At 40.1% G+C, this 14,267-nt stretch overlaps 1 protein-coding gene across 3 annotated transcripts in view; it reads right to left on the bottom strand.

The window, feature by feature from the left end:
• Positions 1 to 737: 737 nt before the first annotated feature.
• Positions 738 to 14,267, bottom strand: part of ankrd34b.L (ankyrin repeat domain 34B L homeolog) — a 43,904-nt gene continuing 30,374 nt past the window's right edge. Inside the window, 3 exon segments of one of the 3 annotated variants that reach the window (NM_001095213.1) lie at positions 738 to 2,540; positions 5,694 to 5,792; positions 6,909 to 6,975. In NM_001095213.1, coding sequence (NP_001088682.1) covers positions 950 to 2,515 — 1,566 coding nt within the window. In that variant the 5' untranslated portion in view covers positions 2,516 to 2,540; positions 5,694 to 5,792; positions 6,909 to 6,975 and the 3' untranslated portion in view covers positions 738 to 949. 3 annotated transcript variants of the gene reach the window in all.

Here is a 14,267-nt window from a genome sequence, read left to right as displayed (position 1 = left end):
TTTTCGATACCTAAAAAAATCTGCCCTTTTGTAGCGGGAAAAACCTTGGCCTCCATTTCCAGAAGCACAGGGAAGCCATGGGAGCAGTCATCTCCAATTCCCGGCATCACTAGCAGCAAATGTGGTGGAAAAATTAATTGAATAGAGTGTTTATAAACCACAAATGTAACGCAAGGTGTATGTAGCACAAGGATTCTATTTATACTCAAGTACATCTGTGCAACTGGCAATCATTAAAAACAACAAAAAAGTAGAGATTGAGTTTCCACCCACATCATTTGTGTATATAGGCCATGCTGTAAATCAAGGATGTAGAACTCATTCTGTCAGCAAACATATCAAGTTTCATGTTCATGTTGGGAGATTAAAAATATGACTTTAGATACCAAGGCAAATATTAGTCCGTCCCAAGGCAAGGATGCTTCATAAACATTTGATACACTCAAAAATGGCTGAATTTCATTTAAAAAAAGGCAATTACATGCTATTATGCATGTAGGTTTGCTAAATAATAAGTGCAATTGACATTTCCTTGTCATTATTCACCTCACTGGTAAATGTAACAGAGAAATATTAATATTTTAACTGCAAAAAGGATCCATTCGGATATTAGTCCCAGTTAAGCTCAGGTCTCTACTAAGCATATTTCCTTTCCTTCATTGGCAGTCACCTGAGACTGTCTGCAACGTCCATCTTTCCAAAGACCTGAGGCCTGGTGTAAGTGAAAGGAAACTGTGTAGGACAGCAATTCATTTATTTTGTAGAGAAAACTGTAATTACTGCTATATAACAAGCACTTTTTTTGCTTGAATAATTTATCCAGCATAAGCTGAACGGCTCTGTTTTCTTTACAGAAAAGGTCTGAAGCATTTGTGCACCAGGTGCAAATGGCGAGTGACCTTGTTGAATTTAAAAAAACAAGAAGAAGACGTGCTCTTGAATGGCTGCATTAGCCAAAGATCTCCTCAAGGTTCATTAGCTGTTTGATCTGTTCTGTGTGCATTGAATGCCTCCGTAGGAGCATTTTCTTGCTTTTTGGTTCTTTAGGGACATGTGGAGCTGATGGTATGAGTGATTTTGTTCCTGAAGAGATGAGTTTGCTGTGGATACTTATATCTGGGATAGGTGGGTGAGGGTTTACATTCAAAGGTGGAAGAAACCCTGGCCTGGTGTGAGCAATATGGTCTAAGAGTAATGCCCCTGAGCCACGCCTCTCTAAAATGGCATGATTTCTTCTGCTCAAAGCTGTTACAGATATACTCTCTAAAGATTCTCTTGAACCTGTCAGCAATGGTTGAGGACATAACATTTTCTTCTTTTCCAAAAGAGATTTGCTGTCTTCTGCTGCAGCTGGACCAGCTCGGGTTGTGAGCTGGGAATCAGAGCTGTAGTGATTTGCTCCTAAATTTCTCCTTTGTACAATACTTTTCAAGCTTGATACTGATATGGAGTGCATCAAATCAGGCTCCTGATCTACAGGTAGGGTTTCTGGCCTGTTTGGGTTGGCTTCAGGATAAATTGAATGTGAATGAATTTCATCGTATGACAGTTTTCTTGCTCCTGCTGTGTCAAATGTTTTAAGTAGATGACTTGCATCCTTCACATCAATGCTCTGGTGGCGTGTAAAGTACCTCTTCGAGAACATCAGTTCATTCATCTGAAGAGAGAGCTCCTCATCAGGAGTGATGTCCTGTAGCTCTTCTTGTAGAGAAGATACTTTGTGTTGGTGTAGCAGCGAGGGTGGGATTTTTAACCAGGGCTCCGAGTGTAGTCTCTGAAGAAGAGGAAGCTTTCCTCCAACATGCGATAAATGAGGTTTCTTTGTAGGAGAGCCTGGCTGGGATGATCCTTTGAACCCACAAGAGGAGGCGGCCTCTTTGAAGTTGAAGAGTTCTTTCTCAGTTTCAAGTGCATTTGAAATTGGAGCAGGAGATGTTTTAAGCTCAATATCTGAGGGCGATGTGCAGGGGCTAGGGGAATTGTTTCCTTCGATTCCTGGAGATGGTGGTACATTGAGGTACTGCCTTGTTGTCTGCTTTCCAGATGCGGACTTGTCCTTTGTGATGATTATAACTTCTTTCCCTTTGGCCTTGCAGGCATTTAGCAGAATTCTAAGTGTCTCTTTGTCCTCTGAATTAACCGCATACACCAGCGCAGAAAAACCTGTGTGATCCTGGAGGCTGGGGTCAGCTCCACTTTCTAATAGCAAAGAGACCACTTCTGCACCCGCATTTTCCAGACATGCGTGCATTAAGGCAGTTTTTCCAAATTTATCTTGGATATTAGGATCTGCATTATTTTCTAGCAGATATTTAATCATTTTGACCTTGCTGACACTTTGGTGGTCCACATGTTTGGTTTTGCAAGCAATCATCAGTGGAGTTTCTCCCCGATCATTACTCTCATTGATATATGCACCTCCCTCCAATAACAATCTCGTGAGCCGCAGTCGGCTTTGGTAAACTGCTTTAATAAGAGAGTTGCTTTCTGTTGTGACGTCCACTGCTTCATCCATGGTAATTGGCAAATTCAAGCAGACCCTGGTGAAAGAAAACACAAAGGGTAAGCCAATGCATTTAAGATAATGTTCATTAAGGTTTCACAAACACCCTATTGAGAAATATATTATCATTATGCATTCTGCTAATTTTTCTGATGCTGAAGAGTACCAACTTTTTTGTGAAAATATGATTTAATTGAAAGGTATTATTCTTATTTTTCCAGAGAAATGCATGTAAAATACTCATCAAACAATTGCTCCTTTTTTGGAATTTTTTTTACTGCCACAGATCTATATTTTATAAGTTATAAGTTCAGTGGTACCATATATTTTGGACTACAAGGCGAATGTTTAGCGCTACTAGCAATGTAAATTGATTTGCTAGCTAAGCAGAGGTTAGTGTTAACACTAACATTTACTGTATCAAGGGTCGAATAGTGAATTTAAATTCAAAATTTTGAGTGTCAAAATCCACACATTCAAGTTTTAATCCCCTATTCAAATGTAAATTTGAATGTGAGATTTATCACACCTCCACCATGAAAACAGTCCTAATTCGAATATTCGCCGCCTAAAACCTGCGGAGTTCATGTACAAGTCACTGTCAGAGGTCCGTTGAGCCATTTGGAGATGTTAATAGCCTTCCTGACATTCAAGGTTTTTTTGGGGAGAAAAACCCAATTCGTACGAAAATTTTCAGAGTCAGAACCATTCGATCGAATATTAGACTTTTTTTTTCTTAAATAACCTCCCAGTCGAATTGTGAGTATATTCAGATAAAAAAAAATTCACATGAATTTGAAATTCGACCATTGATAAATGGGCCTCTTCGTTAAATATTTCGTGGCAAAATATACTTTGGGATTGCAACATTTATATAACATACACTGTGCATGTTCGCAAAAATCATTTGGTCACAAACCTTGCAAGAATTTCGTTGAGGTCTATAATCTGTCAAAAAGGACACAAACATGGTCACTAACATTCGCAAAGGTTTTTGCAAACTTTTTTTGCGCTAATGAAAGATATTACTTTCCCCCATTAAACTGAGGACTAAAAAACAGCCAAAATGCAGTTTTTAAAGCGCTGCTTGCCTAACTTTATTTGGTTCAAGTCCCATTTCAAGATCCAGACTTTTATCTCTTTCTCCATAACAAGGTTATAGATATAGGAAATACTGGTGTATCGGCCATTGCTCCAAGAATATCTAGGACATGAAATAAGTGTTCACCCCAAATCTCACCATGATTGACTTTTCAGCTAGGCTTTCAGGGTTATCTACAAGCTCAAATATTCTTTCTCCCAATGTCAGCCTTCAGACTGAGCCCTCCCTGCTACAGCTCTAGGCCTGAAAGGGAGGGGGCACTGCCATAGTGTAAGAACCACTGACCAAACAATTATACAGTAAAAATTCTGTGATGTGCTTAAAACCAGATTGGTGCTTATTTTTCAACTATTGACCCATGCTCTATTCTTCTCTACTGCGCCCTTTTTTCAAACCTTCTCTTTCCATATCTTTAAGCATTTTCTTCCCTTATATAATGTATTTTTGCCCTGCTTTCTTCCATTGCTCTTGTTGTTGCCTCTTTTCACTTATTGTTACTTAAGGATTTCTTCTCCTCACCCTTTGTTTATATCTGCTTTCTTCTCCTCCCTGCACTATTCTTTATTTTCTAAGTTCAACTTTAAAACATCGGCACCACTCGAAGCCTTTTGTTCCTTCTTCCAATAGAACAGTGTGCCCAAGTGAGAGGGTGGAGGGCCATTCAATGTCTCTTAAAAAAGTGACATAGACATAACAAAATCTGGAGTATGTAAATATAAATCAGCAGTGGTGTCCTTGGCTGCCTTCTTTTGCAAGGAATAAATTGCATCTTATTTTGAAAAGTTCCTTTTCTTGATCAATTGCAGCTCTAGTTGTTTTGTTTTTTGTAATCAAAGAAGTCAGCCAACAACAAACAAGACACACAATAGCATAAATGACTATGGGGCAGATTTGTTAAACATTAACTTCTTACGAGCAGGACTAATGCTTACTGCTTGGAACATTCCAGACAGAGTATCATGACAAAATAGTTGAACCTGCTGAGAATCCTTCTAGATTCCTCTTAATAAATCTGCCCTGATAACTATACAAATAGCTTTCTAAAATCTATACAAAATGACATGCTATTAGGCACAAATACACATGTTTAGTTATGCACCCCTATAATTAAAAAGAAAATAGAAGAAGACAGGAAATGGCCTGCCATGTTGATGGAGAAATGCCTTTAGCCTGATATATTAAGACCTATGGTACTGTCACCAGCTTTGTCAGACATAAATTTTTTGTACGATTGCTGTCAGGGGCAGAACATCGGCTGATCTGTTCTTTTACTACTTTATTTAAACTGAAGCTTAGTGGAAGGTCGGGAGATGGGGACGTCCGATCGTTTGTCCGATATTGCAGGTGCTGCACATCTATGGCCACCTTAACTTTTCCCAAGGGACCTGTTATCTTATATTGTTACAATTACTTATTTGCTTATCTCGAAATTGTTACAAAACTATCTTATCTTCAGCTGTTGCTGTTTTGCTCTGGCTGTTCTGGGCTCTCTGCCAAAAGCCAATTAAGTTTCAAACTTTGTTTCTTTTTTTCACTGTTCAGTGCAGTGAAAAATTGGATTTTCCAGTTCAAATGAGGCACTACAGGTTGAGCTGTCAAAAGAGGGACTCAGCTCAGCATATCAATTGTTTTTCAAACTATGACCAGACTTGTGTAGCTCACTTGCAAATCTGAGGAGGCCTGAGTGGGCCCCTTGCTTCACAGCAGCAGTTTCTGTTGATTTAAACTTTATATAAATGGTATTGTTTACGGACATCTGTGGTCGTAATTGTAATGTAATTTTCAAGATGGATGAATCCAGGCCCAGGTGTTGACTATGATTTATATGTAAGGTCTGGATAAAAAAACCTAAGGACTTAAGGAATTCACATTTCAAATGTTATTTCAAAAAATACTCCTGATCATTAATCTCTGAAGTTGCCTCCTGTGATTAAATGCCCATTAGTAGATATGCATCTGGCTAGCTGTTATTGCCTTTGCTATAGACTAATCAGATTAGCTATATAAATGATATTCAGCTTCAATGTAATTAGATCTCTCATATCCCAAGTGTATGTTCTCTCTCCAGTTGATCTGGTTTCATAATACCTGGGTTTCAGCTACTGTCGCTGCTATCATTATTCTAGGGTCTGCAACGGAGATGTGTTGTCTCATTCAATCCATGCTGCTAAAAATGCCATATTATTCCTACAGTAGAAATACATAAAGCACTTATCACAGTATCAGTTATTGTTTCCACATTCACAATGCTGATGTCGACTCTGCTGCCAAGGGTTCTACGTCTTCGTGATGAACAATTTAGTCTACAATGGCATGACATTTTATATAAAAAAGCACTTCACGTGAGTAAAGTGTGTTTCAATATTTACTAACCAATTCCACCCACTTCTCTCCACAGTTTAGTAAACATTTTGATCCTACTCTGTTGGAAAACCATTCATGTTACATTTAATTTGCTCTTGTACAGTAGGTGGAATATAAAGGATGTATGATCATTATGTATTTGAAAACAGGCTCAGTGTGTGTCATGAAAATAAAGGCACAACAAAAAAAATACTATAAATGTGCAATCACCCATATAGTCCCAGGTAATGGACTCCAGACATACAACCTAACTTGCACTCTATTAATATTACACCCCTTCCCATTGATTATCATCTCTTTCCTACTAAACTCAACTTCTATAGTGCTGCATACCGCCAATGATGATCCAGTTTTACTTTTCAATTTCAGAGCCTGAATAAAAACCGTATCTGCCTGCTTTCGTCAGAGAAACTTAAGCCTCTAGGTTGTGTTGGGTTATGTATGTAGAGGTGGAAATGGTCAACATCTAGTGATGGAAAGGTTCAACCCATTTTGGAAGTAGATATTAAGACCCCCTACTGCCCTTTCCAAACAAAAGTGAAGAGTCACCAGGATAAGAGAATTCACAGGACTCTTCCAGGTTCAATCAGTTTATATCTGACACTAGCATTTGAATGTATCCTGCAAAATGTATTCTCTAAACATGTTTCAAGCATAAGATGCTCCTTATCGAAGGTTCACTTGAAACAGTGGGGTGAGCCAACAAAGCTGCTGCCTTTTATAGGATCATATATCCCCCTGGAGTGCTCTTCCTTACTTCTTTATGCTTTTTAGTCTGTTCCAGATTCATACAAGAGATTCTAGGGGCTTAGAGTACATACATTAATTATAAGGCTTAAGCTCAGAGCTCTTCTCAACAGGTATCTAACTTATTGAGCTCTATACTACTCAGTTTGTCCCACAGTCCTAGCACAGATGCCAGTGGCTTAGACTACATACCTCCATTATAACGATTAAGCTCAGAGCTCTTTTCAAGTTTGCAAGTTTGCCTTAGCATGCAGCTCAGATTCAAAAGCAAACAGTTATGACTCGTGTGCCCTCCCCCCCAAGTCACTGATTGGTCACTGAGCAGCAAAGCAGGAAGTAGTGTTCTGGCTATTATGTTACACATCCAGTCACTCCAATCGTTATAGATTCAATTTTTGGCTAACTAACTATATTAGAAACATTTTTTATTTTGCACAGCCTATCTATTTACCCAGCTTTTATTTTTATACTGAACAATTCCTTTAAACTGTATTCCATCATTCCAGTGTAGCTTATTTAAATTTAGTGAAGAGTATTTCTGTCTTTACCAAAGAATGGTTGTATATTTGGCAGGATTTTACCCCCTAAAGGTTATGGTCTCTTGGATATATTACAAGTTGGCACATACAGAATATTACACTGTGTTTCATTATGTCTTATCTTAACGGAGCCTGCTTACTAATGTTCTTTCCCCTTCATTAAATAGATTACCATGCCATCATCAGTAAAACATCCAATTTATCAGAAAAACTGTTTACGTAAATGATTACCCAAGAATCGAATGTGTTGGAAAGAAAAGGGGGGAAAATAAGGAAACATGGTTTTTGAATAAGTATGGAATATTATTTAGAAAAATGTCTCATTTTACCAATTTTTGTACAAATTGTTTTAAAAGAACAAAATCAGGAAATTCCTCTGCAAAGCAATTTGTACTTCTTTACAGAAGGTAATTCCAGGCCCCTGTTTAAGACCCTGGTTCAGTTTATTGGTACAGGTATGGGCTCTGTTATCCAGAAAGCTTGAGACCTGGGGTTTTCTGGATAAGGGATCTTTCCGTAATTTGGATCTCCATACCATAAGTCTGCTAAATAACATTAAATAAACTAAATAGAATTGTTTACTACTAATAAGGATTCATTATATCTTAGTTGAGATTAAGTACAAGGCAAAAAATTAGGGAATTAATTTGTAAAAATCTGAATTATTTGATAAAAATGTTGTGTATGGGAGATGGCCTTCTCATAATTCGGATCTTTCTGGATAATGGGTTGCATAGTACTGATGGCAGATGCTTAGGGTGGCAGTTTGGGGGGAGGGGCCTTGGGCGTATATATATATATATATATATATATATATATATATATATATATATTCAGTACCTGCACTCCAACAAAGCAATTGCAGGGGTGCATGACCAAATATCAATCATACTCTCAATTTGGAATAAATATAATTTTGCCTGGGAATGCTTTGTTTCAAATTGAGAGAGTATATATATATATATATATATAGTAACAAAGCAGCTGGGTTAGTTATAGATGGGCAATATGTTTCTCCCAGGGTGTTATATAATACAACACCCTGGAACATGGATTAATTAATACAGACCAAAGCTGCAAGGTAATTGCTGCAGGTAAAGTACCTGACTGACCTTGGGAGGAGGGACCCCTCCCACCTGAGAGTGAGAGAGAGAGCGAGAGAGCGAGAGAGCAGAAGCTGCACTGCACAAGGAAGGTACTGATTACCAAACTTTTGTGTTATGTTTTGATTCTTTTGTTTTAAGTTGGTGTTGGGCAAGCCACCCAACTGTAGTTAGGCTGCCAACTGTGTTTAGCCAGCGCTCTGGTGCAAGGGTTTATTTTTCCTTGTTTTGTTTAGCTTGTTACTAAAGACTGTGTAACCGAATAAACTGCAGGCACTTGCCTTTAAGAGGAGCGACTACTGTGACTGTTTTTACCCTAAAAGACTGTGGAAAGCGGCCCCAAGACACTGACCCAGGTACCCCTACAGGTCCAGTTGTCACAATATATATATATATATATATATATATATATATATATATATATATATATATATATATATAGAGAGAAGTGAAGAAGCTCGCACTCACAGGACTTATCAAAATCAAAAATGGTGTTTATTTCAATATAAGTAACTAACGTTTCGGCTTGCACTCAAGCCTTTCTCAGTGCATATATATATACACACACAACACTATCCACCTGGAGCACTCCAAAAATATGTCAAACGCCTGGGTGCAGGTTACATAATATACATCCAAATAGCAAAGAAATCTCACTCCAGGTCTCATTCAAATCATATTTATTTTGATGTTTCGGCTCCTAACTCAAGCCGTCCTCAGGAAGTGATAACAACACAAACAACACACATATTTAAACCATAAGATGACTCCAAAATCAAATCATGACGTCATCATCAGGAAGTGCTTTTCATTGGTGATCATATTACAAGGTGAATGACCCAGCAGTGAATGGGTGTATACCCTTAGTGACTAATCAAACCCTGTGACAGACTTAAAATTAGTGACAGCATCAACAGGACATACCTGTTTTATGGTAAGTGTCTAAAGAAGGTATATCATACGTGCTGTGTCATAAATATCCTCTTTGTGACTGCGTGTACATAAAAAAAACATTGCATAGAGCGTTTCGCATAAACATAGCTCCTTACCCCTCTGGACCTTATCAAATGCATCTTTGTGATGTATCGCCTCATGTGTGGAACACGTACCTATGATCTGTGCCGGAGTAACCCTATTTCATTCCGCTTCAATATGTCAGCGCCTACCCACAACAAGCCTGCACTGATCTCATTGTCACGTCATGTTTCCCCATGCGTCTTGTGCCATTGGTGTAAGTTCATCCATCATGCAACCTTAACAGCTTACCGTGGCTCTCTTAGCCATTGCTTGTGCCGCTGTAACAAGACCTCCTGCCTATTCTCTGAGCTGAACGGCGCGCAGCACAGGATACCAACAGGCACCTATACGCCGCACCTCTCAGTCCATCCATAGGGTACATATTTTGCAAATATAGAGTATGGTCTATTAGTTTGGTTGTGACAGGCATCATAAGGTTAGCATATCCACACTCAAGGCCATGTTGGGGTATTGTATTCGGCGCTCTGACAAGTGTATAACCACATGTCCATCCAGGGATCTATTACTCCTGCTCGGAGGCACGTATCACTGCTCAAGGCTACCCAAATCGTCCATTGAGGGGAAAAATAGAACCTAAGAGTTAGTACACAAACTGTTAAATCTACAATCATTGTAATGATTGCTAAGTATCAAATTCTAGCCAATAAGTCTCAATAGTGTATCCATATGTATACATGTAACTAAAAGGTGACACAATGGGGTATCCAATAAAGTATCCAGACTGTACTTTCTGGTATCGTATTATTTTCTTGCACTGATGGATAAAATCTTTAGTTCATAGACCAACATTAAGTTAAGAGGCTAGTAGCCTCTTGCGCTGTTCAATGGAAAAGTCAATCAAAGACTATCAATTGGAGAAGTCATTAGTAGAGGGGAGACATTGGAAGAGTTTCATTTAGTCCTTGAGGAACCAATGTGTTCAATTTATAAATCCACATCGACTCTCTCTGCAAAAGTAATAAGTCTCTATTCCCATCTCTCTTGGGGGCAGCTATGTGATCAATGATCATGTGGCAAAACTGTGGTAACGTATGCTTGTGAAGCAACCAATGTTTCGAAATAGGTTGATCAGCCTTCCCTGAAGACAAAGCCAGTCTAATAGCACTCCTGTGGTTGTTCATTCGCTCACGATATGTAGTAGAGGCATTTCATACATAGTGGAGTCCACATGGGCACCATGCCATGTAAACCACATGGTCTGTGGTGACCATGTGGTGACGGCTGAACTACAACTCACTGCACTAGTGTCACAATTTGCCTCCAGGGGTTATCCGACCAAGTTGATCAATGAACAGCTACAATGGGCTAAACTCCACACACAGGAAGAACTGCTACATAAACAGGAACATTGTCATACAAATAATCCTGACTTGATCTTTGTCATGGATTATGGTTAGACAGACCCCTAAGAAATGGCTGTTTCAAGTGTGCTAGCTGTCTTACGTGTAATGGGATGTTACAGGGCTCCCAATTCACTCATCCTAGGACTGGACATAAGTTCAATATAGCACACAGGGTGACGTGCACTGCAGACCATGTGTTTTTTTTTTTTTAAAAGGTTTTTATTTTGCATTTTCAAAACAAACAACAAAAACAAATAAAGCAAACCACAGGGTTGACAGTTACATGGCAATTATTTGTGTTTTAGTGACAGTTTCAATACATAAAGAAGTATGTACCCTACTCATCAGTTATCAACTTATACTTCAGGTCATTTTAGCGCTCAGTCGTCTGATAGGGATGCATGAGGGTTGACCTCTAACCAAGGTTCCCATATTTTCTCAAATTTCGGAGGTGTTCCCCTAGCATTATACGTCAATTTAATTAGAGCCAATACCCCATTTATTAGGTCGATCCATTGCTGAAGTGTGGCGGGATTCGGGTTCATTATTATTACTAGCTTCTTTGTGTAGAACAAAATAGATCGTAATAGTGTTCTGGGTTTTTGTAAAGGGACTGCCTCATCAATAACACTCAATAGACACATTTCAGGGGACTTAATTCCAGGACTTCTGACCAATATGCCGCTACTTTAGGGCAATTCCATATCAAGTGGAGGAATCCAGCTTCTCCCCTGCCTCATTTTACGCACTTGGCTCCTTCTGATCTACCCATAGCTTCAAGCCTTAGAGGGGTGATGTAAATTTGGTGAATCATTTTAAATTGAACCATTCGGTCTCTGAGTGATATTAGACAGGGGTACAAGTTATCCTTAGCCTCTTCCCACTGGTCCTCCTCTAGTGAAGGGATAAGTGACAACCACTTTTGTCATTTTTTTTTTTTTCAAAGGTGGCAACCCTATCTGGCCGACGAGCGCGTTTGTTTTGCAAAGCGCCCAATACGCGAGTGCGCATGCACGAAAAATACTAGTGCGCATGCATGAAAAACGAAAGTGCGCATGCGCACTCGTATTTTTTGCACATGCGCACTTGTGTTTTTTCGCGCACTCGCGTATTGGGCGCTTTGCCGGGCCAAACTGCCTAGGGCGCCTGCTTGCATTGGCCCAGCACTGTCAAGTAGTGTTTCTGAAGCATACAGCTCGGTTTTACCAGTGCAGGGCAGTAATATACTGTATTTAATTACTTTAACACATTCTCATATTTTGGTGTTACAATTCCTTTAAGCTTCTATTACTGCTGTATGTGGCAGCTATTTGTACATGCACACGTACATATACAGAGAGATAGAGACTGAGAGACTAAAGTTTTTTTCTTTGATATTTATTTCTAAAATATCTCTTTCTACATTTAAAACGTGCCATTGCTGTTATTATATTTTGAACAAACAGTATTGATTTTGTGCAAACTGAGCACAGATATCATCAGTAACATCTCGCATATGAGAAGTCCATGTCTCATCATTAAAGGTGCACACTTCCTGTGATGTCATACAACAGGGGGCACATTTACTAAGGGTCGAATATCGAGGATTAATAAACCCTCAAAGTAAAATCCTACGAATTCGAATATCGAATTCAAAGGATTTACCGCAAATCCTACGATTGAACGATCTAAGGAAAAATCGAATGATTCGAAAGATTTTAATCGATTGATCAAAGGATTTTCCTTCGATCAAAAAAACCTTAGAAAAGTGATGGGGAAGGTCCCCATAGGGGATGGCAGTTAGGGCAGTGTTCATATGTTCCTGCGGGAGTGCATTATACTTACAAGAAAAGCATGTCACATGAAATGTGTGTGATTGGACACGGCTGAGTTTTTGTCATTGATAGAGTCAATTATATGTGGATATGACTAATTGCTGTATATCGCAACTCTCTACACTTTACCTGGATAAATGCTCCTGAGAAATAATCTGTGCTGATAAATATAGTGATGCCCAGTAGTTGAATATAGGATGCAATCCCCTAAAATAACATGGCAGCAGGCTCAGTGATTGGTTAAATCCCAAGCATGGAAACAATGACCTGAACATCTGAGTCTGAGAACTTCAATCTAAATGTAGCACACCTGTAGGTGGGCCTAAAAATAGTGTAGAGACTATGAATGTGGTGTGCTTTGCTGCCAGCACCTCCCAGTTGCTGTGAGCAACTCCCTGCAACTCCCCGCGGTGTGTGTGTGTGTGTGCGCGTGCGCTCTTGAAACAATTTCCCTCCAGTGAGTCCTGTGAGTTTCCTGGTGTTCAGCTCACCCAGGATGAAGTAACAGCAGTCAGAGGGTTGTTTCAAACCAATTATTATTTATTGAACAGATGACAGTGGATCTCGGTCACAGCAATCAGGCAATAAAATCATCAAAGACATTCAATGCAGACAGTGAAAACCCTCCGTGCTTAGTACACTCAATAGTAGTAAACTCAGATCAGCCTCATCTTGGGGTGGTACAGCCTATTCTGGTGAATCCTCCTCAGCCCTAGGGATCCCATGGGGTATCTTGCTCCTTGGCACTTTCCCTGCTCCTGAGCTCACGCACTCGTGCCCCTGTCTGATGCTTCATCACTGCAAGGGTGCTAACCCCAACTACTCTCCTTGTTAAATAAACACACTGCCTCTAATTTTCCCTCCAAGAGCGACTATTACAGAAGCTTCTCACTTTAAATAAACTTTCCACTAACCAGGGTCTGTCACTGGTTCAGACCCGCTCCTGTACCCACCTCCAGGGAGAGCCCTGAACATATGTGTGCTCTTCCTTTTATTCTCTTAAAGGAGATTTCAACCCCCTAGGCGCAAAAAAAATCCCTCACCCTCCCTCCTCCCCCCCGGCCTACCTCCCCCCCCCCCGGGCAAATGCCCCTAACTTGATACTTACCCCTCCTTCTAGGTCCTCTCCAGCAGAGTTCACAGCAGCCATCTTCTCCCGAGTGCTCTTCTTCCTGTATTCAGCGGCGTTTGGTGGCGCATGCGCAGTAGGAGGCATTTATTGATAAAGATCTATTGCGCATGCACTGAAAGTCAAGAAGTTTCAGAAAAAAGAATTCGGAAACTTTGTGACTTTCGGGTGCATGCGCAGTTGGAGGCATTTGCCGGTACGGAGCTACTGTGCATGAGCCCGAAAGTCACGAAGTTTCTGATTTCTTTTTCGGAAACTTCGTGACTTTCATCGCATGTGCAGTAGATCCTTACCGGTAAATTCATCCTACTGCCCATGCGCCACCAAACGCCGCTGAATACAGGAAGAAGAGCACCCGGGAGAAGATGGCTGCTGTGAACTCTGCTGGGGAGGACCTAGAAGGAGGGGTAAGTATCAAGTTAGGGGCATTTGCCCGGGGGGGGAGGTAGGCCTGGGGGGGAGGGAGGGGTGCCTACGCAGGGGAGGGATTTTTGCGCCTAAGGGTTGAATTCTCCTTTAAACACTGCCCCCTACTGGGCAAAATTAACCTAGCTCAAATTACAATGGACCTAGTAAAGGAGACAA

This window comes from Xenopus laevis, chromosome 1L, assembly GCF_017654675.1.
Source record: "Xenopus laevis strain J_2021 chromosome 1L, Xenopus_laevis_v10.1, whole genome shotgun sequence".
Classification (NCBI taxonomy): domain Eukaryota; kingdom Metazoa; phylum Chordata; class Amphibia; order Anura; family Pipidae; genus Xenopus; species Xenopus laevis.
This window is presented reverse-complemented; position numbering and strand designations above follow the sequence as displayed.